Source organism: Mesocricetus auratus, unplaced genomic scaffold (assembly GCF_017639785.1).
Source record: "Mesocricetus auratus isolate SY011 unplaced genomic scaffold, BCM_Maur_2.0 Super-Scaffold_100025, whole genome shotgun sequence".
Lineage (NCBI taxonomy): Eukaryota > Metazoa > Chordata > Mammalia > Rodentia > Cricetidae > Mesocricetus > Mesocricetus auratus.
This window is the reverse complement of record NW_024429206.1, coordinates 26,018,408-26,045,600: the sequence shown is the minus strand read 5'-3', so window position 1 is coordinate 26,045,600 and position 27,193 is coordinate 26,018,408. Positions and strand designations below refer to the sequence as shown.

At 55.4% G+C, this 27,193-nt stretch overlaps 1 protein-coding gene across 3 annotated transcripts; it reads right to left on the bottom strand.

The window, feature by feature from the left end:
- Rasa4b (RAS p21 protein activator 4B) lies at positions 1 to 25,484 on the bottom strand. 3 transcript variants are annotated; one of them, XM_040731239.1, is made up of 21 exons: positions 25,299 to 25,484; positions 20,257 to 20,313; positions 18,714 to 18,827; positions 18,307 to 18,368; positions 16,943 to 17,072; positions 15,398 to 15,479; positions 14,083 to 14,214; positions 12,456 to 12,547; positions 10,600 to 10,717; positions 10,327 to 10,477; positions 10,058 to 10,122; positions 9,705 to 9,817; positions 9,345 to 9,537; positions 9,091 to 9,228; positions 8,322 to 8,466; positions 7,762 to 7,931; positions 7,135 to 7,272; positions 6,244 to 6,379; positions 4,787 to 4,907; positions 561 to 625; positions 1 to 448 (listed from the first exon to the last, which is right to left on the bottom strand). In XM_040731239.1, the coding sequence occupies exons 1-21, from the start codon at positions 25,361 to 25,363 to the stop codon at positions 327 to 329; spliced, it is 2,409 nt and encodes an 802-aa protein (XP_040587173.1). In that variant the 5' UTR covers positions 25,364 to 25,484; the 3' UTR covers positions 1 to 326. The 3 variants fall into 3 exon arrangements, with proteins under 3 accessions (XP_040587173.1, XP_040587172.1, XP_040587171.1); XM_040731238.1 differs by lacking the exon at positions 25,299 to 25,484 and adding an exon at positions 22,840 to 22,992 and having other exon boundaries at positions 9,750 to 9,817; XM_040731237.1 differs by lacking the exon at positions 25,299 to 25,484 and adding an exon at positions 22,840 to 22,990.
- Between the last annotated feature and the right edge of the window lie 1,709 nt (positions 25,485 to 27,193).

The following is a 27,193-nucleotide window of genomic DNA, read 5'->3' as shown; positions in this document are numbered from 1 at the left end:
TGGATTCACCACAGGTTTATTAATGACAGCAGAGCACCATGACACCCGGCACGGAGGGTAAGGCAGCGGCAGGGCTGACGTGAGGGCCAGGAGGGAGGCAGTGCATGGTGGACAACCTGGGTCTCCAGGTGCAAGCTTCCTAGGGTTGGGTCTGTCCTGGGTGAAGAACCTGGGCTGCGGGACGACATGAGCACTTGGGTCTCCCAGAGAAGCAGGTGCTGCCATTGTCCCTCAGACACGGAGAAGACCATGGCCCTCCCCAGAAGAGGTGACTGTGACGCCGTGTCAGGGATCTCCAAACGCCTGTCAGGGGTCCGGTGTACACCTCACGTCTGGAGCTCCAGCAGGTGATGGGGCTCTCTGGGCGGTGGGCCAGCCAGGCTGGAGCTGTGGGCTTCTTGGAGGTCTTGCAGCACAAGAAGCAACTGGGCCAGGGAGTCCTCTGGAGCTAGATGCAGGGACATCCAGGGAGGGGCTTCAACGGCTGATAGCCTCCGCCCATGTGTCCCCTGGAGGCAGCTGAGGCCACCAAACTCGAGTCGCAGATAGGAGGGACCTACCTCCACCACTGCCTGTGGGTGAGACGTCGGCTGCTCTTTCCCCACTCAGTAGCCGGTGCTTCTCCCTGCAGAGGAAGGCGGAGTGAGGGCCAGCAGCCACACTTACCTGCTGGGAAGGCTAGAGACGACACGTGTGCTCCCTGACCTGGAGGTGGCGCTCGGGATCCAGACAGATGCTTTCGGTCCACGCTTCCCCTTCCAGCCGTCATCCCACCGCTCAAACACCAGAGTCCCCACTCCCCCCACTTTCAACGCTGCTCTCACCATACCGCCAAGCCTGACCTTGAAATTGCCATCCTCCTGCCTCAGCCTCCAGGTGTGAGAACCATGCCTGGCCAGAAGGCCAGTGGCAAACCAAGCCAAACTATGTCCCTCTGGCGTTGCAGGGCCAGCAGGTGGCGGGAGGAATCTAGGGGTGGGGCTGCAAAGGCAGAGCCCAGTCTTGTCATTCGGCGCCACACTCCCTTGTCTTTTTGATGTTTCTGTTTTTGCATTGTCCTTGTTTCTTGTGGGTTTCGCTTTTGATACGGCGTCTCACTATGCAGACCATACTTGAATGCCCTCTACCTGTCGAGTTCTGGGATGAAAAGCGTGTGCCACCCACCACATGTAGCTGTTCTGGTTTCTGAAACAGAGTCTTATGAGGCCCAGGCTGGTCTTAAACTCACTATAAACAGAGAAAAACCCTGAACTTCTCACCCTCCTGCCTCCACCTCTGGGATTACAGGCATGAGCACCGTACCCAGCTCAGGACTTTTTTGTTTGTTTCGTTTTGTTTTTGAGACAGGTTTCTCTGTGTAGCTCTGGCTGTCTTGGAACTGGCTCTGTAGAACCAGGCTGACCTTAAACTTGAAGATCCACACGTCTTTGCCTCCCAAATGCTGGGATTAGAGGCGAGCATCGTCATGCCCAGTTTTTTGTTTTGTTTTTTTGTTTTTTCGAGATAGGGTTTCTCCGTGTAGCTTTGGAGCCTGTCCTGGCACTCGCTCTGTAGACCAGGCTGGCCTTGAAGTCACAGAGTGCTGGGATTAAAAGTGTGCTCTGCCCGGCCCATGCCCAGTTTTTTATAAAATCTCAAAAACTTAGCTGGGCGTTGGTGGCACATGCCTTTAATCCCAGCACTCGGGAGGCAGAGGCAGGCGGATCTTTGTGAGTTCAAGACCAGCCTGGTCTACAAGAGTTAGTTCCAGGACAGCTTCCAAAGCCACAGAGAAACCCTGTCTCGAAAAAAAAAACAACAAAAAAAATCTCAAAAACTTAAAAGAAAAATAAAATATGCGTATAGTGTCTGCGTGCACGTGCATGTTTGTGTGCCACACGCATGCTGGGAACCCTCAGAGGCCAGGAGAGAGTGTCATATCCTCCTGGGACTGGAGTCACAGACAGCTGAGAGTCATCGGGTCGCTACACTTAACTGGTGAGCCTTCTCCCCTGCCCAGGTTTCTTTTTTTTTTTTTTTTTTTTTTTTTTTTTTGGTTTTTCGAGACAGGGTTTCTCTGTGGCTTTGGAGGCTGTCCTGGAACTAGCTCTTATAGACCAGGCTGGTCTCGAACTCACAAAGATCCGCCGTCTCTGCCTCCCGAGTGCTGGGATTAAAGGTGTGCGCCACCAACGCCCGGCCCCTGCCCAGGTTTCTGAGGGAGTACCAAGAAGGATCTTTTAATTCCCTGCCTGGAGTCCAGAATGCTGTATGCTGTAGACAAGCAGCCCCTTTTGTGTGGCCCAGGAAAAGGCTCTAGGAAGCCAAGATGGCCTCACTGTCCCACCCAGGGGTTCAGAGCTGAGGGGGCCCACACTTCCTGTTTTGCTAAGTTGTTTTAGAAAGCATCATGGAGCCTGGCCATGGTGGCACACACCCAGAAGCAGGTGGATCTCTGAGTTCGAGGCCATCCTGGTCTATAGAGCAAGTGCCAGGACAGCCAGGGCTACACAGAGAAAGCCTGTCTTGGAAAACAAAAACAAAAGCCTACATAGCATGCAGCCTGGCATTTTCTAAGGTTCAGAGTCAAGTCTAAAAACCTTAGTTAGCAAGCTACCCCAGGAACTCACAGACTAGCTGAAGGCAAGGCCAATGTTCTGATGCCATCTCCAGAAGGCTAGGCAAATGGGGAGATGGGGTCAAATTAGCACAGGAAGCAGTTGTGGCCATGACCCCTAGCACCCTAATAGGAGATGACTCATGATGCAGAGGGGCAGCGGTGGATGCCTGGCCTCATCAAGAAAGTAATGCAGGGCCAGCAAGACAGCTCAGCAAGTAGAGGATGCTGCCGAACATTACTTTAACTGTGTAAACGTGTGTTACCTTGTTTACGCTGTGGAACATTACTTTAACTGTGTAAAGGTGTGTTACATTATTTATGCTGCCGAACATTACTTTAACTGTGTAAACGTGTGTTACCTTGTTTACGCTGTGGAACATTACTTTAACCATGTAAAGGTGTGTTACAATGTTTATGATGTGGAACATTACTTTAACTGTGTAAAGGTGTGTTACATTTGTCAATGCTGCATTTGTTTATGTAAGGATGTGTGTTTGACTATGTAAAGATGTGTTGCATCTGTTTCACCTTGTCTGCCTAAGGCACCTGATTGGTCTAATAAAGAGCTGAATAGCCAATAGCTAGGCAGAGAAAGGATGAGTAGGAAGAGAAATCTAGGCTGGGAAAGAAAAGGGAAGAATGAGAGAAAGAGGAGAGAACAAGGGACATGCCCAGGACAAGATGCCGGCCAGACAAAGAGAAGCAGTAAAAGTAAGATATACAGAAGTAAGAGAGTAACAAGCCCCAGGGCAAAAGGGGCATAAAGAGAAACATTAACTTAAGTCAAAAGAGCTAACCAGAAACATGCCTGAGCTAGGCAGAGCATTCAAAACTAAAGGTGGCCCAGAAGAAAAGTCTGGTACAAAAGGAGCTTGCTGCACAAGCCCAAGGACCCAAGTTCAATCCGAGACCCACATAAAAGTGGAAGGCGACCCAGCACTCGGGAGGCAGAGGCAGGCGGATCTCTGTGAGTTCGAGGCCAGCCTGGTCTACAGAGTGAGTTCCAGGACAGCCTCCAAAGCCACAGAGAAACCCTGTCTCGAGAAACAAAAAACAAACAAACAAAAAAAAGTGAAGGTGAGAACTGACTCCACAAAGCTGTCCTAACTCCCTGTGTATGATGCAGAAGCTGGACACGTTATCACACAGGCCTGTCACTTCAGCTACTTGAGAGACCCAGACAGAGGATCACAAGTTCAAATCGATCCTGAGGACCAGGGAGATAGCTCTGTAAATGTTTGCCTTGCAAGCATAAGGACCCTAGTCTGATCCATGTAAAAGAGTCAGGCATGGTAGTGCATGCTTGTAATTCCAGAGCTGGGGAGGCAATTTTGTCTAAGCAGCGAGCTCAAGACTATTCAGAGAAGCTTCACAACATTACAAACACAGGAGGGGAGAAGTCTCGGTGGTTATAAGCATGAACTTCTCTTACAGAGGGCCGGAGTTGTATTCCCAGCACCCTTATCAGGTGAATCACCTGAAACTCCAGCTCCAGGGGATCTGGTGCCCTCTTCTGGCCTCCACAGGAATCTGCACACATGTGCACATACAGAGATATACACACATGAAAATGAAAGTAAATATTTTTTGTTTGTTTGAGACAAGTTCTCACTGTGAAGCCTTGGCTGGCCTAGAATTTGATATGAAGACCAAGTTGACCTCCAACTCATAGAAATCCTCCTGCCTCTGCCTCCCGAGTGCTGGGATTAAAGGCATGCATGCCATACTTGGATAAAAGTATATCTTAAAAGAAATTAAGCCGGGTGGTGGTGGCGCACGCCTTTAATCCCAGCACTCGGGAGGCAGAGGCAGGCGGATCTCTGTGAGTTCGAGGCCAGGCTGGACTGACAGCCTCCAAAACAATACAGAGATATCCTGTCTCGTAAAACCAAAAAAAACAAAAAACAAAAAACAAAAAAAAGAATGCACACACAACAAAAGAAATTAAAATTAAAAGAAAAGAACATGAGAAAGTGAACAGCACTTGAGGAATGACGCCCAAGGTTGTCATTTGACCCCTGCACACATGTGCCCGCCCACCCACACAGAACAAGAAACACAGACTCAAAGGCAAGCAAAGCAAAAGAGAAACAAAGCACAGGCAGTTACTTAGCGCTCCTCCGGTTGCAGCCCTCCAGCCCCCACACTCCCTGGACTAAGCAGCTTCCCCTCCACGAGCCTCCTCACCGAAGTGCAGCCTCCACACCTAGCAGGTGCCTGTAGATGAGCTGAGCTTCGAGGTCATGGTCCAGTGGGTCACTCCATTCCTGCAGGGTCACTCGAGAGTGGGTCTTGTCACAGCCCAGATCTGGGGGCACAGACAGGGCAGAGTTACAATGGAAATTCTATACCCATCTTCCTGATAGCACAGAAAGGGGAACGTTGAGGCTGGAAGGGAGAGAAGGATTGATGAAGGGGTCCCTAGGGGTGGTAAAATGGCTCTTGTCCTGCCTGTCACTAGCCACTTTTAAGGTTGTGGCAGACCATCCTGGCTTCAACAGCTGGGCCACGGGGTATATACTACGGGATGTGAGTGTTTTGTGGCATTCAGGTCAGGCGAGCTGGTGGCTTTCTGGAAGGTCTGTCTGGAGGCTGCCCTGGACTCCATGGTCATGGTAGGGTGGGGCTGAGCTGCTTCCTGCATTCGGATGAACTGACCCTGCTCCTTGCCGGCCGCCACCTTTGCCCGCTCACCTGCGACTGTAAGCCTCACTTGTAGACGGTGGGCGGGACTTAGCTGTTGCCTAGAACCCCCAAGTGAAGGACTGGGGTGTGGCTCGGTGGTAGAATGCTTACCTAGCACGTATGTGGGCCTGAGTTCCGTGTACACACGCACACACACACGCACACACACACACACCCCATATGCCTGCCACACACTCTAAGTCACAGGTCCTTCCCTGTAAAGTGGGGTCTCTGGCTGTCCCAGGAACCACAGGGAGCCCCACATCAGCTTTAATGAGGGAACGGCTTCGATGGCCACAAGAGCCATCAATCCAAAGCCAGGGTGTAGCCAGTGTGTTCGTGTGGACGGCTTTTCCTATGCCAGGTCTGGGGCCTGAGGCCTGGAGGACAGAAGGTCCAAGTTTTCCACTAACTCTGTGAGTGGGGAAGGTCTTGAAATTTCCAGAGTTGATGGACATCATGTCACATGACTATACCACAACTCAGGAGGGCTGGAGAGACAATGGCTCCACAGTTAAGAGCTGCTCTTCCAGAGAAATCAGGGTTTGATTCCCAACACCACATGGTGGCTCACAACCATCTATAACTCCAGTTCTAGGAGACCCAACAAACTCTCCAGATCTCTTACAGGGACGTTCTCACACAGGTGGCACTCACACACACACACACACACACACACACACACACACACACACACATTCTTAATTAAAAACTATGAATCTCTTCAGGCCTTGTCAGAATAGCCAGTAAACTCACTCCCATGCACCACACCTTTTGCATAACACTTACCAGACTACCCGGCCACAGATCTTTCTGTGTCCAAAGCATCTTCAGGGCTGGCTTCCCTCCCCTGGGCAGCTTTGCCTTAGGAAGGCATGTGACTTTCCAGCCAGGCTGGCACAGAGAGTCTCGAGAAACCCTCTCCCAGCCCACGACCTGCGTGGGACCAGCCCTCCCACCTGTCTTGTCCTTCTGGTGGCAGCAGCTCCATCTGTCCCCGCGGAAGATGCCAGGGTGGTACGATCCCAGGAGGCCAGGGTTGTTGGTGCTCACTTTACGCAGCGCAGACAGCCACTGGTTCAGCTCATTCACACACTGCAGGGACAGGCTGGGCAGTCTGCCGTCTTCCCCACAGGCAGCCGCCTCCCTAGCCCCTTACAGGCACCCTACTGGGTGCATACAAACTAGAGCAGTCTGGGACTAGGAAGCCACAGAGGGCCTGCCTCGACAGATTAACCTGCGGGGAGCCTGGGGGGAGCCTGCAACTGATGGCTGATGTGGGACTCTAGGCGGGTGATCTATTGCTCAAACCATTCCCCCAGAATATCACTTGACATTAATATTAACTCTTGGGAACCAAGGCGTGGAGTTCCAGGTTTGCCTGACCTACAGTGAAAGTCTTTTTTTTTTTTTTTTTTTTTTTTTTTTTTTTGGTTTTTCGAGACAGGGTTCCTCTGTGGCTTTGGAGGCTGTCCTGGAACTAGCTCTTGTAGACCAGGCTGGCCTCGAACTCACAGAGATCTGCCTGCCTCCGCCTCCCGAGTGCTGGGATTAAAGGCATGCGCCACCAACGCCCAGCTACAGTGAAAGTCTTAAATTAAAGAAAAAAAAATCCAGGCCAGAAAAGGAAAAAGCAAGCTCTGAGCCACAGGGACCTGGCTATCTATCCATGTAGCCGCACACATACATATGGAGGCCCTTAGGCAAACATGGACTGTGCATATGGGCATGAGACCCCAGGACAACATACACACAGCCTGTAGTACCTAACGTGGCCGTCAGGGGGAGCCGGGGACTTAGTCCGCATCCCATACCCATCCCCTCCCCAGAGCGCCCTCCACAGGCTGCACCTTGCACTGCAGGTAGACAGTCTGCGCCCGGCCGACATCATCTGCATAGATGACCTGCATGACGTGGGAGCTGCCAAAGCTCTTCTCCTCCACCTTCTCCGCGGCCCGGATGCTGGCGAGCTTGATGAAGGCGCTTTTCTGGGGCAGCCAGAAAAAGGAGGCTGGGGGGACCCGACGAGGCAAGGGTATTCTACTTTCTTCTCTGCCCTCCACACCCCCTTCAGCAGGAGACATTAGGGCTTACAGGGAGGGATCTGAACAACTCTGGATGGCTCCCGTCCCCAGGATCCCAGCTAGAGCCAAGGCCCTGGGAGGAGGGCACCGGGAGTGGAAGGGGTGCTGCGAGAAGGGTGGAGACACCCCCTTCTCTGGGTGACAAAGGCCCATGTGTGGAGGTTAAACCCGCTTTTAGGGTTTGCATCCACGAAGACTGCAGAGTGGGCGGTATGCTAAAATACCCTACCTGTAAGCACTCTGTCCAATGAACTACAGGCCTGCTTGCTTGCTTTAAGACAGGGTCCTGTAGCCCGGGCTTGCTTATCTTGAACTCCCGATCTCCCTGCATCCACCCCCACTTGCTGGGATTCCGACCATGCACCATCCTAGACAGCCTCCCTCCTCTCCCACCTTGGAGCTGGATGTCTTGGCGAAACTGAGGGCTTCAGTGGTGAGGGAGAAGTAGAGTTTCTTGAACGAGGAGGACGCAAGGGGACCTTTGCCTTTGGTCCTGTGGATGAACAGCGGCCCCTCCTTCACAGGCGGCGCCTGCGAGTTGCACGCTCGCTGCAGATCCAGCTCTGAAAGCAGGCAAAACAGTGGGAGGGGCGAGGAGCGGGCTAGAGGAGGAGTTAAGGCCGACTGGACTGGGGGAGGAGCAAAGGCAAACCGGAGGCTGTGACTAGCAGTGGGCGGGGCCATGGGTAAAAGGGCTGGGGATAAAACTCCATTCAGGGAGGGTTGGCGTGGCTTGGTCAAGGCCCTGGGTTCTATGCCCAGCACCACCCGGCTTGGGAGGTAGAGGCAAGAGGATCATAGGTTTAAGGTTACCGTTGGCAGTGGATTTGAGGCCAACAAAAAGGCGGGGTGGGAAGAGAGAACGGCTCAGTTCCGGAGGGCAGGGCAGTGGGCGGGGTCGAGTGAGAAGCTTGCACACAGGCCGGGCGCGCAGTACTGGGGTAAGTCCTTGCCTTCCTTCTCTTCTACGTCCACGAGCTTGGTGATGAAGTCCTTCAGCTGCACGACACCCCGGCGCACAGTGGGCTGCAGTGGTTCCATCCACGCCTCTTTGGCCCTGGAGATCGGCGCGTCCATATTGCTTACATTCTGCACCACCTAGGGGTGACGGCAAGAACGACAGAGCTTTGGGGAGACAGACACAACGGCTCGTCCAACCCAGCGGCGGAAGTGGAAGCCGAGGAGGCAGGGGCCTTACCACGGTCCTGTGGGGGAATGATGGGTGCATGGGCCACGGCATTTTGAGACCTTGGGCACCTGGTACCTTGGAACCAACCTTTCTGCTTTCGTCTGGAAATCTGCTTAGCTTTATTATCATTGTGCGTTTGTTGGGAGTGCCTGGGCATGTGGGGAGTCAGCTGATGACTCGTGGAAGTTGCTTCTCTGCCTCCATCATGTGAGCTCCAAGGACGGAACTCAGGACATCAGGCCTGCAGCGAGCTCCTTACCTACTGAGCCATCATGCTGGCCCTGCAAGTTCCATACTAATTTCAGAACGCTGTGGTGCGGGCAGACATGCAGGCCCGCCCGGGGATAAAACCTGCGTTGGAAGATACCGCTCCTCTAGGTAGGCTCTCCTTACGTATGGATGGGGCTCTCAAGAGGTGGTCATGGGAAAGCTTTGTCAACTGTGAACTCCAGTGCCACCGGGTACCGGCCAACTGGTGCGGCACGGGCTTTGCAACCGAACTGGCCTTCCCGCCCCAGTGTGCCCGTCCACACCTTGGCCAGTAGAAGCAGCGTGCGGCTGGTGCGGGCATCTGCATGCCGCTCTCGCAGATGGAAGAGCTTGGGCGACATGATGGCAGGAGAGAAGAAGCGCAGGCACAGGAAGCTAGTGACAGCGATGAATGGCACATTCTGGAAGGGCGCAGAGAGTAGAGACTGGTCTAGAAGACTGGTCTGTCTTCCAAGGCCTACATCGTGCAGGAGTCCCTTTCTCTCTCGGCCTTCGGCTCTGCAGACAGGGGTCGCACCTGGTACTGGGCGCTCGGGAAGCGCTCCTGCACACGCCGGAACAATTGCCGGAAAGTGGCGCGAACCACTACTGGACAGGCTCGAACTGAGCGGCATATGGCGCTCAGCAGCGCCACCACGTGGGCACGCAGCGTCTGCGCGCTCTGCTCCAACACCTCAGCCTCCGTCTGTGGGCGGTGCAGCCCAGAGCACCTGTATGGGCAGGAATTGACCAATAGAGGGATCTTGGTCAGCACTTGTGAAAACGTGGTAGCAGGGGCTCCCTCGGACGTCGGACAGAGAAAGGACAGGTGCACCCAGACAGAAGGGGCAATAAACACTTGCACACAATTATGCACCCAGCGGTTGCCCCGCCTCACCCTACATCCTTAACTTCCACTTTGCTGGGGTCCAGCTCCACGTACTTCTTCTCCTCGAACACCCTGTCAATGACGGGGCCCAGGATGCCATGCAGATAGCGCATCCCTGCCACCTGGGGGCAACCATAAGCCACGCTAGTTAACCATCCTGTGTACTGTCTGACAGCAGTACCGATTCAGCCTTGCACTTAGAGTGACTCGTGTACCTCACGCAGGCATGAACAAGCGCATGTAAAGATGAATGGATAGATGGATGATGGGAATTTCTGGCCTTCAAGGGCCCTAGCCACAGACAGAACTGCCCTCTGTGGACCTGAGGGTCTTCATTCTCTAAAATGACCGTGCATCCTCACCTTCAGAAAAGACTCCATGGATTTGGAGGCCAGGGAATTGCTCCGGAAGAGGGTGTTGGCCTCACCTGCAAGCACACGTTCTCATGGGCATGGAGCTGGGACAAGGCCTTGGGGGCGGGAGGGTGAGCCCTGGGGCGGGGTCTCTAAGTGGTCCCGCAGTGAATGGACTGCTCAGCAATCCCCCCTGCACCACCTGGACTATCTGTTCCTTTTAGGGAGGGGGCAAGTCCTCCTCCACCCTGCCTGGGGCAAACCCTCTCAGGCCTCACTGGTTCGGCCCAGCTCCAGCCGGAAGAGCAGGTCCAGAAAGTCCTTGGCGAGCCCCTGCCCCAGGAAGAGCTTGAGCAGGGTGGTGGCCACTTCCTGGCGACACTCGGCACTAGTTGTCTCCTCGATGACAGGAATCAGGTGCCCTGGGCCCTGCAGAAAGCAGGAGAAAGGCAGTGTTCAAATCCACCAGGGATCCCCAGAGAATCATGGAAAGATTGTTGTTCTGCAGAATGGGTTCAACTAAAGCTCCATTTCCCTTGGGGCCTCCTCACCTGGTTGTCCGGCTTCACCTCCTGGCACAGCAGTTGGACGAGAGGCTGGTAGCAGACAGAAGGCAACACGGTCTCATCCCGCAGCCGCACCTCCAACTGCAAGGAGCCCAGGTTGCCCCTGGAATGGGCAGTCTGTGATCTCTCCACCAGGGACCCAGTTTCCCTGGGCCACACCCACTCGCGGAGGCTCAGGCTTTTTCCCTTTGAGATTAGCTTTGCATTCTCTTTGCCCATGCCCATCAGCTGCTCTGCAAGCCCCCCCTCCAGCTTTGCCTTTCTCTGTCCCTGTCTGGAAGACACTTTTTTGTCTGATTACCCATCCATCTTCAAAGCCTAGTCCTTTCATGCCTCCTGACTCCGGTGGACCATGGGAGTCCACTTGGGTAGACCAAGCTCATATTCCAAATCTATCAACTCCTAAACACCACCAACGTCACCTGTACGCTTTACCCAGGACGCGAGTGCTTAGCCTACCAGACAGACTCAGACTCAGGCAACACATCGCTGTAAATCTAGCCACCAAGATTTCACTCTGTGACTCTTCTTCGTGCAGAGGGCACCGACTAAGGCTTGATGTTCTTCATGGCTCCCGCTCCCTCCCCGTAAGGTACACCGAGGAGGCCACACTGTGCAGCCGTCAAGACTGTCTTAGACACCGAGGAGGCCACACTGTGCAGCTGTCAAGACTGTCTTAGACACCGAGGAGGCCACACTGTGCAGCCGTCAAGACTGTCTTAGACTGCTTCTAGGCAAATGCCTCTGTTGGACAACCCCTGGCCATCTGCCCATGCCCTGAGATGGGTACAGATGAGGGATATGGGACCTCCTTCAGGGATCCAAAGCTGGGCAAGCCAAATCGGTGTGAGCAAGACAAAAACAAGCCAAAGAATTTTCTAGATGGGCCACAGGACGGAACAGATTAAAAACACAAGACACCAAGTGAAAGTAGTGAATTTTTAGTATCAGTATGGCTTGAATACTGCCTGATCTTCTTTCTCCTTTGAGACAAGGTCAGACCTTGTATATACGGGCTAGCCTGGAACTCTGCATCCTCCTGCCTCAGCTTCCTAAGTGCGAATACCTTGTTTGCATTGTTCTTTTCTCTCTCTCCCTCCTCCCTCTCTCCCTCCCTTCCTTTCTTTCCACAGGGTCTCACTATGTAGCTCTGGCTGTCCTGGAACTCGCTCTGTAGACCAGGCTGGCCTCGAACTCACAGAGAGAGGGCCGGCCACATGAGACCCTCTCTCAGAAAAACTTAGTTTTGAGATAGGGCCCTTGCTCTATGAACCCAACTGTCCTCCAGCTCTAACACTGGGGTTACAAGTGTGTGTCGCTCTGCTTGTCTCGAGGCACCTCGTTTGTCTGCACACTTGCACGTGCCCCAACGCATGTTTGGGGGTCAGGGGATCGCTGCTCGCCATCATGACAGCACAGGGTGATCTGGTGTTTGTTTTCTATCTTTGTGGTACTGGAAGTTAAACCTACAGCCTTGTGCCTACAGGGCAGGCACTCCACAACTGGTACGTCCCCAACCCTGCCTTGCATTTCATGTGACAAGTATTTTTAGAGACTCTTGGGGGATGAGGGCTCAGAGCCACGGCTCTCTAGGGACTGGAGATCTGAAAGAGAGCCCTTTAAAGGAGACGGGTCTGAGGACTTTTTATAGCAAGCGCCAGGACATACTAAACAGGGGATCCGTGCCTAACCGCTCGCTCAGAAGTCAAGGAGGCTGAGGAAGGGGCTGTCATGGGTGACGCTGAAGCACACTTGAGCTCTGCCCTCTTGGACCCCGAGCTGCCAACCACCTGCAGGCACTCTGTCTCAGCGCACCCCCCAGGCCCCAGAGTGGCACTCACTCGCCTCGCCGGCTTCTGGACTGGTCAGGCTGCAGTCGGAACCAGCCTTCTTCCTGCTGGGCTGAACACAGTCTCTGGACATTGACCACCACCTGGGGAAAGGGCAGATCGGGGCTGGGACGCTCAGGTCACCTCCTGGCCACGTACGGATCTTTGTTCTTTTCTTTTTAGGGAGTTGGGGATAGAACCCAAGGCCTCAGGGACGTGCTCTCCCCCTGAGCCACACCCCCCTCACTAGAGGATTCTAGGCAGGTGCTCTACCACTGGGCGATGCCATCAGCCAACAATAACTGTTGTCATGACTATTCTTGGTTGTAAACCTGACTACATCTGGAATTAAGTAAAACCCAAAAATAGAGGTGACATCTGTAAGGGATTTCTGCTTAATTTGAAGTGGGAAGATCTACTTTTGTTTTTGGTTAGTTTTTTATTTTTCAAGAGAGGTTTCTCGGGCTGGAGAGATGGCTCAGAGGTTAAGAGCACTGACTGCTCTTCCAGAGGTCCTGAGTTCAATTCCCAGCAACCACATGGTGGCTCACAACCATCCGTAATGAGACCTGTGCCTTCTTCTGACCTTCAGGCATACAAGCAGACAGAACGCTGTGTCTATAATAAAAAAAAATCTTGAAGAAAAAAAAAAAAAGAGGTTTCTCTGTGTAGCCCTGGCTGTCCTAGAACTCACTCTGTAGACCAGGCTGGTCTCGAACTCAGAGATCTGCCCACCTCTGCCGCCTGCGTGCTGGGATTAAAGGAGTGTGCTACCACACCTGGCTCATTTTTTTCTTTTCTTTTTTTTTTTTTAGATAGGGTCAAAACAAAACAAAACAAAATAAAAAACGACTAGCTGATTCTCCTGTCCACACCACCCAAGTGTAGAACTGCAGATATGGGCCACCAAGCTTGGCTTGTTATTTCATTTTTTTCCATACTGCATCCTGCTATGTAGCTCAGGGTAGCTTCCATTTGCAGCACTCCTCCTGCCTCAGAATCCCAAGTGCTGGGAGTGCTGCTATGCCGGAATTACTTTTCATTTTGAGACAGGTCTGGCTAAGTAGCCCAGGCTGGCCTTGAGTTCACTCTGGAGATCAGGGGGGCCTTGAAATGAAGGTCTTGTCCCAGCCTCTCAAATCCCTGGGATGGCAGGCTTGCATCGCTAGACCTGGCTTCAAGCACCGTTCTTCTAGGGCAGAGGGGCACCTTGAAAGGGTCCCAGAGCACCAGAGCTGCCGGCTTGGAGGATCCCAAGTTTATAGCCTACGACAGCAGGTGGCATGGCAGGAATGGACACCCAATGTTGCAGGTTGGGGGAGTAACCTGGGGAAGGTGGGTGTGTGCGGCCAGGGCAGGTGGGGTGTGGCCTGGACAGGTAGGGGTGTGGCCTGGACAGGTAGGGGTGTGGCCTAGGCAGGTGGGGGAGTATATTCTGGGCAGGTAGGAGAGTGTAGCCTGGGCAGGTGGGGTGTGGCCTGGGCAGGTAGTGGGTGTGGCCTAGGCAGGTGGGGGAGTATATTCTGGGCAGGTGGGAGAGTGTAGCCTGGGCAGGTGGGGTGTGGCCTGGGCAGGTAGTGGGTGTGGCCTGGACAGGTAGGGGCGTGACCTGGGCAGGGGGGAGTGGGGTGGTGCTTACTTTGCCTAGAAAGTCATTCCTGCTAACAAGGTCCCAGTCCCAGGCCTCCACGGACAGCGCTTCTGCAGCTTCCTCCTCCAGATCAAATTCAAATGTCTCGTTCCAGCGTGGGTAGCAGGATTTCTTCACCACCTGCTCCGAAAGGGACAGTGGACTCGGTTCACAGGGCTCCCCAGAGCAGGTAGCCCTGCCCTACACACCTCCCCTGGCTCTGGGCTGGTAAATGCTTCCAGGCCCAACCAGGAGTGGCGGAGCAATCCTGTCAGGCACTCCAGCTACTCAGGAGGCAAGAAGACAGAAAGTCCAAGGCCAGCCTGGGCAACTTAGTGAGGCTCTTGCTTCAAAAACAAAAATGATGCCAGGCAGTGGTGGCACACACCTTTAATCCCAGCACTTGGGAGGCAGAGGCAGAAGGATCTCTGTGAGTTTGAGACCAGTGAGTTCCAGGGTAGACTCGAAAGCTACACAGGGAAACCCTGTTTCGGAAAAAAAAAAACAAAATATAAAATAAAAATAGCCGGGCGTTGGTGGCGCACGCCTTTAATCCCAGCACTCGGGAGGCAGACGCAGGCGGATCTCTGTGAGTTCGAGACCAGCCTGGACTACCAAGCGAGTTCCAGGACAGCCTCCAAAGCCACAGAGAAACCCTGTCTCGAAAAACCAAAAAAATAAAAAATAAAAAAATAAATAAATAAAATAAAAATAAAAATGAGCTGGGCATTGGTGGCGCAGGCCTTTAATCCCAGCACTTGGGAGGCAGAGGCAGGCGGATCTCTGTGAGTTCAAGGCCAGCCTGGTCTACAAGAGCTAGTTCCAGGACAGCCTCCAAAGCCACAGAGAAACCCTGTCTCGAAAAACCAAAAAAAAAAAAAAAATGAATGCCTTAAATTTATGAATAAGGAAAATAGCAATTGCAGGTGACATCCCCGTCCTCACTGCTAATGTGAGACCAATGTTTGAGTCCCCGCTAAGGTGCCCCACCTTATGAAGAAAGGGCTGGGGTGTGGCTCAGTAGAAGAGCATCTGCCTAGTATGTGAGTCTAGGATTCAGTCCCCTGGATTGAAGAACTACTTCATAAGACACCACACACTCCACCAAGGGGGAAACTGAGGTCCAGAGTGGACGTGGACTGTCTAAAGTCACATGACAAATCAGAGACTTCGCGGAGAGCCCAGCTCTGGGCAGGATCCCTTAGGCTGCCACCTCCATGATGATGCTCACAGAACTCCGGAAATCTAGACCGGGAAGCTGTTCCAGAGTTTCCACGTGCCCCACTCCTCCCCTTCAGTCACCGCCCACCCCTAGTGTCCTCACCGAGGTCTCCCGTGTCCGGCCATTGTAGTGCACTCGGACAAAAGGGTCAGATGCACCATTCCGATCCTTTGGGGCTAGGTCCCTGGGGGTGAGATGGGGACACGGGATTACTGCTCTCTCTCACACACACTCTCTCACACACACACACATTCTCTCACACACACTCTCTCACACACACACACACTCACACACACACACTCTCTCACACACACTCTCTCACACACACACACACTCTCTCACACACACTCTCTCACACACACTCTCTCACACACACTCTCTCACACACACTCTCTCACACACTCTCTCACACACACTCTCTCACACACACTCTCACACACACTCTCTCACACACACACTCTCTCACACACACTCTCACACACACTTTCACCCACACACTCTCTCTTTCACACACACACCCTCTCTCTCACACACACTCTCACACACACACTCTCTCTCTCACACACACTCTCTCACACACACTCTCTCACACACACTCTCTTTCACACACACACTCTCTCACACACACACACTCTCTCACACACACTCTCTCACACACACTCTCACACACACTCTCTCACACACACTCTCTCACACACACTCTCTCACACACTCTCACACACACTCTCTCACACACACTCTCTCACACACACTCTCACACACACTTTCACCCACACACTCTCTCTTTCACACACACACCCTCTCTCTCACACACACTCTCACACACACACACTCTCTCTCACACACACACTCTCACACACACACTCTCACACACACTCTCTCACACACACTCTTTCACACACACACTCTCTCTCTCTCACACACACACACTCACACACACGAGCAACAAGGAGGAAGCTGGAGCCAGAAGGGACAGTAGGGAAGGCACTTCTCCTGGAGTGTCCGTGAGGTGAGTCACAGCCAGGCCCAGACAGGAGTGGGGACAGAAGTTAAAAATACCCTAGGGCTGGGGGTTAGCCCTGTCACAGGTGACTCAGGCTCACACAGCCATTCAAGCCATTGTCCCATCGCCACACCCTGTCTGGACATACCAAGTTTTTCCCTTGTGCCCCATGACAGACCATGAACACACACACACACACAGACACGCCACACACACACACCACACACACCACACACACACATATGAACACACACACCACACACACACACACCACCACACACACACACATACCACGCACACAGAGACACGCCACACACACTGCACACACACATATGAACACACACACCACACACACACACACCACCACACACACACATACCACACACACAGAGACACGCCACACACACCACGCACGCACACACACATATGAACACACACCGTTTACACCTGGGTTGGATACAGAAGCCCAGGCCTAGCACTGGGACACTCGTGTCTGAGCACACAAGGGTGCGGACAACCTGTGACCCCTGCTGGACAATCAGGCCATCTCTCCCCTGAGCGCAGGCTTCGGTGGGAGGAGGCAGAGGAGGCTGGGCTTCTACAACCACAATCTCCGCCCACACCCCGCCCTCAGCCCGTCTCACCTGGCCTCAAGCACGGAGCAGCGCAACCGCTTGCCATGGGTCCCTGGCGCCACCTCCAGGCGCAGGTGGATCTCGCCCTGCACCTCCTCATTGGGGTCCACTTCAGTCAGGGGGGCCCAGCCGCTGAATCCTGCAGGGTTGCATGTCAGCCAAGGACGGGGTCCACCCCTCCACCCCACCTGACACCCCAAGCTCCTCCATTACCCCTCTAAGTCCTCTGAATATTCCCGGCAGATGGAGAAACTGAGGCCCAGGAGCTGAGCGGTGGTCGGAAGTAGGGCAATGTTTACTTATAGGTGTTGTGTGGGGCTGTGCTTTTCTGAGCACGAGGGGCCAGGGGTGAATGTTGGGTATCTCCCTCTATCTCATGCTCGGAGACAGAGCCCCCTACTCAGCCTGAAGCCCCCCATTTCCGCTGGGCTGGCCGGCCTGTGTACTCTTGGGTCTTCCCCTGACAACGCTGGGGTTTCAGGCGCAAGCAGCCATGCCTGGTTTTTACTTGGTTCCTGAGGATTTGAACTCAGGTCCTCCTGCTTTCCCAGCAAATGCTCTTCCTCACTAAGCCAACTCCTGGTCCTCCACGTTTTCATTATGAAGCAGGGTCCCATGCAGCCTAGGCTGGTCTCACTCACACTTTGTATCTGAGGGTGACCTCACACTCCTGATGCTCCTGCCTCCGCCTCCCCAACGCCAGGGTTACAGGCACACACCCGCCACACTCATTTTTGAGATGGGAATTTAAGTCAGCGGCCCCTATCAGTCTGGGCTTTGGTTAGAGGCTCCCGACCCCCCACTGGTTGTGGAACTGTCCACCCTATCCTCAGCTTCCCCACCTTAAAACACGGGAACAGTGGCTCCCTCCAGGCTGCTGGAGTGATAACCTGCGGGAGCTACAAGGGACCCAATAGCAAGGAAACGCCCCAGGAGCACCTGGCCAGCCGAGGCTGCCTGGAGAGAGGCCTCTGGCCTGGGCTAGCCGCGCCAGGAGGCTCCGTGAGTCAGCAGAGCCTGCCGCCCCCGCATCCCCACCCCCAGCCTCACAGACAGGAACAGGTGTGTGCCCCAGGAAGCCATGAGACAAGTCAGAGGCTCAGCTGGCAGAATTCGAACACCGAGAGCTCCTGGGCTCAGCCCTCTGAAAAGCCCAGAGAGGCCAAGATGTGTCTGAGGTTACACAGCGAGACCAGGGCAGGGTCGAAACCTCCAAAAACGGTGTGCACTCCAGAAATAATCCAAGGGGCCCTGAGTCTGGACCGGCGTCAGGCCAATCCCCTTGCGGTTTGGGACTCAGTGGAGAACAGGAGTTACCCTGCATGGCAGGAACCAGGTGTTAAGTAGACCACTGGACATGTGGGGCATCTTACCTTTCGGGTGAGAGGCTAGCGTGTCCCTCGTGAGGCAGACCTTCCCAATAACATCGTCCCGACTGGGAGTGGACAGAGAGTCAGGGTTGAGCTAGGGAACCAGCTTGCCTGGAGCCCAGCAAACCCAGCCCTCCAAGCTCAGCTCCCACCCTCCAGGAGGCCACTGCAGGACACAGGACCCCTGTGCAGGCTCTCTGTGGGTAACCCCGTGGTACATGGTGTTTCTGCACATGAGACCTAAAACACAACAAGCTCACGCCATCTGGGAGCTCACATCATGGCTCACGTCACAGTGCACGTGCATACGTGTGCGGCGAGTCCATGCACGCTCAACCCTGCCCTCTGGACACCCCGGTGCAAAGAGGATTCAAAGACCCTGGTCCAGCTGCAGAGCAGGGCGGACTCACCTGAGAGCGTCCTCATCCATGACATAGAAGGCCACCGCATGGAACGTGGGGGGTAAATGCACCTGGTACTCCTCACCCCAGAAGGGGCACAGGGTCTTCCACACAGTGGCCGTCCTACAGGAGAAAACCGCTCAACATCCGACCCGCCCCCCCCCCCCACCTTCATGGCATCTGGTACCCGGTAATCACACTGGCTGGGCGTGGGATGTTTCCTGCCTGTCTGGTTGTGGCTTCCGGTCCACCCTGGATGGGGTGTGAGCTATTGCTGTAATGTGGGAGACTGACCCCGCAGTTGACCGCAGCTGGTCCTGAGTAGTAGGGCAGGGGTGGCGCAGCCATCCCCGTCAGTCAACCCTTGGGGTTCAATAGGGCACATGGAGCTGAGGTCACCAGTGGCCCAGGTAGATGCTCAAGGGGAAGCCCCTTCCCAACTGCTTCTCAGGTAGGTCATGGGGACACCATGCTGTTTGCTTCTCTGTCTGTAGGGGACAATTAGAACCGCCAAGTCCCTTCCCCTGTGTGCTGCCCACGGTTTAAAGGAAGCCAGAGTTTAGGCTTAGCTTGCCAACTGGGACAAGGCGTCAGCAATGGCTGCACCTGTCCAGGTGTGCCTTGCAACCCCGTAGCTCTGGTCACGGACGCTAGAGGCTGGCGTCTGGGTGGGGGACAGGACAGGACAGCAAACACCAGTCCATGGTGTTGCAGTCAGAGAGCTAGCTCATTGGGTGACAGAGCCTGCTGCCCAGCCTGACAGCCTGGGACACACATGGTGGAAAGAGAGCCGCAAATTGCTCTGTGACCTCCAACGACAAGCCGTGGTGCATTCTCCCCTCATCGATAAATAAAGAAACAATAAATGGAGCCGGGCGTTGGTGGCGCACGCCTTTAATCCCAGCACTTGGGAGGCAGAGGCAGGTGGATCTCTGTGAGTTCGAGGCCAGCCTGGTCTACAAAGCGAGTTCCAGGACAGCCTCCAAAACAATACAGAGAAACCCTGTCTCGAAAAAACAAAAAAAGAAACAATAAATGAGTGAATGTCAACGTTTAAAAACAAATCAGGGTGGGGAGGGCACCCAGAAGAAGGGACCCTTCTGGGCTGAAGAACGGATTTATTAGGAATGATCTTGTGAGAGAGTCTCTCGAGGAGAGTACAACAAAGTTCTGGGGTAAGCCAGACTTGACTTCCCAGATCCTCGGGTGTGAGGCCCCGGGCAAGCTGCCTAGCCCGAGCCTTGTGGGGAGCAACGACACACTATCCATCGTAACGATTTCCCAGGGCTGATGAAGGGTTAGCGAGGAGACAGCGGAGACAGGGCTGTCATCACTATGGGTTTGCAAAGATGGAGCCGGGCAGACGGCAGTTGCTTGCCCACGGGGCAGCCGATACGGACAGCCTTTGAGTCACAGGCGGGCCTTTCTCCGCTCAGAGGCAGTACAGGAAGGAGTCCCAGAGGGATTAGGGCCTCCCAACCTTCACCCCTGTCCTCCGGGAGGAGCAGGTGGCTGGCGGAGGGCGGTCAGCCACCCTGGGTTCAAGGAGTACCTGATGATGGGCTCATTGTCCACCTTCACGATGCAGTAGGGGTCGCTGCTGCCTGAGCTGCAAGACAGAAGGGCAAGGGGCCGGGTTGGCTGGGAGGCCTGGGGGTGGGGGAGGACTAGGGCGGGACCCTTGCCTGGGGGCGGGGCTAGGGACACTGACGGGGTGGGGCCTAGGGCGGAAAAGTTGCCGGAGGCGGGGCTTATGGGCGGGGCTGGAACAAGTTCGGGAGGGGCCTGGGGTGGGGGCAGAGAAGGTGCTGGGGACAGAGCACTGGGATGGAACCCTGGCTGGAGGGAGGGCTGGAGGGCTGGAGGGCGGGGCTGACGAGAGGCCTGGAGGAGGGGCTGAGGGGGACGAGCCCGGTGAATGAGGAACCACCGCGGGGGCGGGGATAGGGGCGGGGCTTTGTGAAAATCTAGGACCTGGGCGGGGCTTGTGAGGACGTAGGCGGTGGGACTTAGGGAGAGCTTCTAAGCAGGACCCAAAGAGGGAAGCTTTCCGCGGGTGGGGCTGGTGGGAGGCCTGCTGGGGGCGGGGCCTGTGGGAAACTTTCTAGGGGCGGGGCTTAGGCAGCTTTGGCTCTGGAAGCTTATTTCGGGGAGGGGAGTGGGCGGCGGGGGTGGGGAAGATGGGCAAGGGCTTCTCCCAGGCAGCGCCCCTCCTTCTGCATCCCGAGAAGGCACTGGAGACCTGGGAAGGGGATGAGGAGGGACCCAAGGGCTTCCCGGTCCACGATGGGGCGGCCACGCACTGCTCCTTCCCCACGCCTCGGCTAAGCGCCAACACAGTCTTAGCAACAAAGGCATCTCTCAGCACCTCCCACCGCCACACCAAGGGCTGACCCTGCTGCACGAGGCAGCCTCCTCCGGTAAAACCCTCTCCCGCCCCGGAGACGCAATAGGGGGTCCTCCGGGATCTGGCTCCTACTACACTTCCATCTTCCCCACCCCAGCCGGGCAAGAGTGCACCTTTCCGTCACCTGCCTCCCTACAGGGCTGCGAGCTAGTGTGGGCGAGCATCGCGATGTTGCTCAGCACAGGACAAGACAGGGGCCAAGTGTTTATTCACTGAGTGAGTGAGTGAGTGAGGAGTGAGTGTGTGAGTGAGTGTGTGAATGTGTGAGTGAGGAGTGTGTGTAAGGAGTGCGTGAATGAGCAGTGAGCAGTGAGTGAGGAGTGAGTGAGTGTGTGAGTGAGTGTGTGAATGTGTGAGTGAGGAGTGTGTATAAGGAGTGCGTGAATGAGCAGTGAGCAGTGAGTGAGGAGTGAGTGGCCCTCAGCGAGGGGGCTGGAGAAGGCTAACCCAGGGTTGTGCGTATCTATACTGTGGAGCTCATGAGACTATGAGGGTGGTGGGCAGACAGGCGGTGTGTGCAGCGCACCCCTGGGGTTTGTCGTTCATAAAAAGGAAGTACACTTACATGCACTTAGTGGAAGTGCATTCCCCTAGTAGAAGCTGGGGGAAATGCAATTCTACTTCCCAATTTATTTTATTTGTTTATTTTCAGATACTGGGGATGAAGCCAGGCTCTCCTGAATGTGAGGCGAGGACTCTATGGCTGTCTGTCATTGGAGATTCTAATCTTGCTGCTCAGCCACGCCCTCAGCCCCTCGCTGGGGCATTCTAGGCCAGGGCCTTACTGATGAGCCACCTCCTCAGAGACCCTCACTGGGGCATTCTAGGCCTGCCTTCGAGCTCTAAGCTATATTCCCAATCACAACTTCCCAGCTGTCTACAGGTGCCCTTCAGGCAGGGAATGCCACTGGGGCCGAAAGCCCCCCAAAGAAACCAAAACCCCAAAACAAAACAGGAAGCATCTGCTCAGACTGTTTGGCTTCTGGAAAATGGGAAGTGTGGCATCAACTCTCACGGGTTAGCTTCCCTGAGTCTGAGACATCATAAGGCTGGTGCACACAAGGCCATAGATATTGGTGGCACTTCACTGGTGGTCCCTGAGATCACACAAGTACTCTCTCCTCCAGTGAGTCTACCCTCCAGCACCCTGATTCCCAAAGCTGTAGGATTCCAGGTCTCAAGCAATCAGGTCCTAAGTGCATGAAGATCAGTGCCCACGAAGGTGACATGGTGTTTTTTTAATGTGTGTGTGGGGGGTGTCTGTGCACACATGAGTACAAGTGCCAGTGGAATCCAGAAGAGGATGCTGGGTCCCTGGAGCTGGAGTTACACGCCCCAGATGGGTGCTGGGCGCCGAACTCAGGTCCTCTGTAAGAGAGTAGCATTCTAAACCCTGGGGCTGTCTTTTTATTGTTTTATTTTTTGAGACTGCTTCTGGCTCTGTAACCCGGCCTGGTCTCAGGCTCTTGATCCTCCTGCCTCAGCCTCCTGAGCACCTGGGTAACAGGCACCAGCCACAGAGAGAGCCCAGCTTCTTTCTGGGCCCACCGGAGGGTTCCCTCTGCCCTGCTGGTGCTTCCTAGTTCACGAGTTGCTTAGTGTTTTGCTGCAACCCCAGTGCTGCTTAGCTGAATGAATGGGTGAATACCTGAATGAATGAATGAATGAATGAATGGATGGATGGATGGATGGATGTTTATAGGCTGGAACAACGGCAGGCAAACCTACAGCGGTGACCACTGGAGAATGGACCAGAAGGAGGCAGTGTCAAGAGTGAATGGACATCCAACGTGAAGCCGTCTTTGAGGAGCAGGCACCTGTGGCCTGACAGTACTCCCCATCCTCGTGAGCCTGTGGAAGGGCCGTCTTCTTCCACCATTCCTTCCCCAGGCCAGTGGCCACTGGCCCAGCCTGGCGACCTGTAGGCCTCTATATTTAGGGCCTTGGCAGTTTCGAGACCGTGGAAGAGGAAGGAGGGGGCAAACCCTGAAATAGCCGGAGGCTTGTCCCCAGGGCCACAGGGTGTAGGCACTGTTCCACACAGGACTCAGCTTTTTGCCCCCTGACCCAGGTGCCCAGGAATGGAAGGTAGTAGGGGACGGGCAGGCAGAGAGAGAGAGAGAGAGAGAGAGAGAGAGAGAGAGAGAGAGAGAGAGAGGATCAGAGCCCTCCTCACCATGGCAGCTGAAGACTAGACCCACTCTAGACCCACTCACAGAGGGGTGGCAGGTGTGGTGGCACTCATAGGCTGTCACGTGCCTTGGGAAGCAGAGGCAGGATGGTGAGTTTGAGACCAGCCTGAGATACGTGCTGAGGTATGCATGTCCCCATGGTACAGGGAATGCAGAGACAGAGAGACAGACAGAGTCTCTGCCCTCACACCTGTCAGGGACTGGCAACCTCTGGACTCCTCTACTCAGTGACCAAAATGTCCAAGGGCAAGAGCAGGATCTAAGAACCCTTCCCAAAGGCACTAGGGAAAGCCTCAGATAGGAAGTTTGAGAAAGGCACTGTAGGATGAATAGGAGTTTTCTGGGAAGGGAGGGTCTTCCGGAAAGGAATGTCGGAGTGTCCCTAACATTTAAAAGCAGAATTGATCAAGAGAACAAACGTGGGGCTGGCATTTATGCGATAGCTCAGAGGTGATTTTCAGGTCACAGCTGCGCACTCAGCCAGCCACCAGGAGCAAGCAGGGGAATGGTGACCAGGGGTGTTAGGGAGGTGAGTGGGGCAGGCTGGGAAGCCGGGTCTGGAAAGAGATCCCAGAGTTAGGACCCCTAGGCCTGGGTAGCCCCTCTCCTGGGGGTGGAGACCCTGCCCCAGAGTCCCAGAGAGGTGAGGCCCAGGTAGGCACAGCCCAAGAGCTGCTGGAGCCAGGCCCCAGAGCCAGCGGCTGGCAGGGATGGGGAGGAGGTGACAGACGGAAGGGGCTGCCCCTCCCAGCCGCCAGCAGCCGGAGGAAGCCAAGATGACCTGGTTTACCAGGGCCCAAGGAAGGGAGGGGGCCTGGGGGCGGGGAGGGCATGGGGGGGGCGGGGGACCGGGGGGGCCGGGGGTGGAGCCCTTTGCAGAAGAACATCTATCCCCCATCCTAGAAACCCAATTCCCACTGGCGCCCCTCCTCCCTCCGCGCACAGAAACCCACCTGGAGACGGCCACCGCCTCCCTCCCCATTGCCATGGCAACTGCTGAGCTGGCCTCTTCAGGCCCAGGGGGGCCTTGAACTGGAACCGCTCCTGGCGCTGAGAGTGCTGGGAGAGTCTGCCCGCCCGGGAGGGATGCCCTCCCGCCTCCGCCGCTCCTGGCTTCTGTTTTCTGCAGCCGGGAACCCACTGGGGACCCGGGGCCGACTTTGAACCCTAGGCCTCTGCCGCCGCGTCCCTCTCTTTAGTTTTATGATTTCCACTTCTCCCCGATACTAGGATTTCAGAAAGGGAAACTGAGGCTTTGCAAACAAACAAGGAATCGTCTAAGGCTGCCCGTAAGAAAGCCACGAAGCACATTCTAGGCGCCCTGCAGTTGATCTCGGGAACCCATGAGAAACAGTGTGATAGAGGGGTGTCTGCAGCCCCCCAAATCTGGCCAGCGACTAGAGGACGCTTTATAAATCACGGCAAGGCAGGTTAGGAGCCCCAGATTCAAGACCTTGTTTTGCCACACCTTCAGCTACCGTTTCGTGTCTGCGGGCCTCGCTTTTTCTATTCTGTAAAATGGACCGAAGAGAAATGCCTTGCAGGGAGCAACTGAAGGGATGGGTTCCCGCAAAGTCCAGGGCGATTCTAAACCCTGTCTCTCTGGCCCCCCGACTGACTCCCCCACTTCCCTGCTTCCCCTGCAAGCAAGCCCGGCGGACAACTCGGGGTTATTACGGGCCCCCGAACTACCGGGAAACGGCCCTGGTTTTCAAGGGGGGCATCCCGCCCCTTCCAGCCACCCCTGGGCCCGTATGCACCTCGGCTTACCGCCTCTCCCGAATCCAGACAACTCCCTGCCGTCTCCAGCCTCCCCTCCATCCCAGTCGGGCACCCACGGCCGGTTTCCCCAGCTCCCTAGCCAGTCCCGCTCCGTGTCTGCACGCGCCACACCCTCTCCGCCGCTCTCCCCGTGGGGACCCCCGCGAAGGTCAGGCAGGTGCATGAAAGAGAAGCCCGGCCAAGTTGGGGTAGCACCCCTGCCCCGCTACTCACAGGTCCTTGGCAGGCAGGTTTTTCCCTTCTACGATTCGGATGGACAACGAGCTGCGCTTGGCCATCGCGGGTCGGCGACGTGGGAGGCCTGGCGGGGAGGGATCCGCGCGCCTCGGGTCCCCTCCCGGGGGCAGCGCGAGCGGCGGCGCGGCTGGCAAGCCGGTGCCAGGACAGGGAGGGGAGCGCCGGGGCGCAGAGCGCTCCTCCCCGCCATTCACCCCTCCCCGTGCCTCGTGCGGAGGGCGGGAGCGGGCCGCGGGGGAGGACCAATCAGCGGGCTGGCTGCACGCAGCGGGCGTGGCCTACGCGGCACGCCCCCTCCCGTCGTCGGCCGCCCGGAGCGAGGAGGGGCGGGGCCTGAGGGGAGGCGTAGCACCCTGGCACCGGGGACTCCTCCGCCACCTGAGTCCCCTGGGGGGCGCGCGATCCCAGAGCGAGGGCCCAAGCGAGCGGAGGGACCTGAGCGTGTGTTCAGGTAACGCGCAATTTGTGCAGCCGTGCAAAATGGAGATCGGGGTCGCCCTGGGCACCGGAGTCTGCGTGGGGATGTGCAGAGTTAGCTGCAAATCCATGAATGAATGCGCTCTGCCAAGGCAGTGTTTGTGACAGGCCAGGAAAGATGTGGCGAAGACCTGGGCAGCTGAGAAGTTTGGCGACACCGAGTCTGGAAAACAGGGCTGTTTGGGTGGTGGTGTGGGGGTGTTTTGTGGTGTGCTTTCGTGCATACAGGTGCACACGCGTGTGTGTTTGTAGAGGCCAGAGGTCAGCCTCTGATATTCCTCAAGATATGTCCACCTTTAAAAAGACTGTTTTGCATTGGTTGGTTGGCTGTGGGGGTGTGGATTGAGTACCGTGGTCCCAAGTGGAGATCACAGAGCAACCTACCCGCAGGAATCTCTTTTTGCCTTCCACTTCGTGGGTCTCAGGGATCAAACTCGGGTCGTCAGGCTTGGCGCAGTGGCCTCTACCCACTGAGTCATCTCCCCTGCCCCACCTCGTGAGACAAGGTCTCTCACTGGCTTGAAATTTACCCTGTAGTCTAGGCTGGCCGGCCGTTGAGATCCAAGTATCCACCTGCGTGGATACAGGACACAAGAGTGTGTGTGACACCATGGCCAGCTGTCCTTCGGTTCTGGAAACTGAACTTAAATCCTTTTGCTTTCAAAGCCATTTACCAATTGAACCATCTCCCTAGCCCAAGATCTGGACTCCCGCCCTTCATCCCACCCATACAGGTCCTTGAGTTTACTAGGCGAGAGCTCTGCTCCTGAGAAGGACACCTCAGGAGCTCACGCAGGCTGCCCCAGGCGGGGCCACACTTGGTGTCCCCTGGCACCAGGTGACCCTAGGAGTGTTCTCACCTACCATGGTCCTTCCCCCACCGACACTCAGAGCCACCTTCCTGGGATGGCCCGTTTCTGTGACTCCTTCCCCAATCCAATGGCCAGAGCTCCGAGTCCACAGGATGGGTCTCCTCCATGCCAAGCAGCATCCCTCCAAGTCTAGCTGCAGGCTTGAGCCCCCTCGCAAAGAGCTGACCTGTCACGGATGAGGAGAAGATCGTAGGAAGGGGCGTAGAGCACAGATTCTCATTTCTGTAAGACTCTAGCTTCCTAATTTAAGCTAAATACTTATCATTTGTGTGCATACATGCCGCATTGAGCTCTCGCTGGGAGTGGATGACAGCTCTGAGGAGTCCGTTTGCTCCTTTCTCGGTGGGTTCTGGGGACTGAACTCTGGTAAGGAGGTTCTGAAGCAGGAGCGTTGGCATGATGAATTACTTCACAGTCCTACCCACCCCCCCTTTTAAAATTACTCCACAAAAGCGGAGCATGGTCTCAGATGTCTACGATCCCAGCCCATGGTGGGCCGATCAAGAGTTCAAAGTCATTCTT

Coding starts and splice junctions, on each gene's coding strand:
- Rasa4b (XM_040731237.1), bottom strand. CDS start 22,952: ATGGGGAGTACTGTCAGGCCACAGGTGCCTGCTCCTCAAAGACGGCTT. Junction 10,478..10,599: donor AGGTGAAGCCGGACAACCAG/GTGAGGAGGCCC, acceptor TGCTTTCTGCAG/GGCCCAGGGCACCTGATTCC. Junction 626..4,786: donor GGTGTGGAGGCTGCACTTCG/GTGAGGAGGCTC, acceptor CTTCCTCTGCAG/GGAGAAGCACCGGCTACTGA.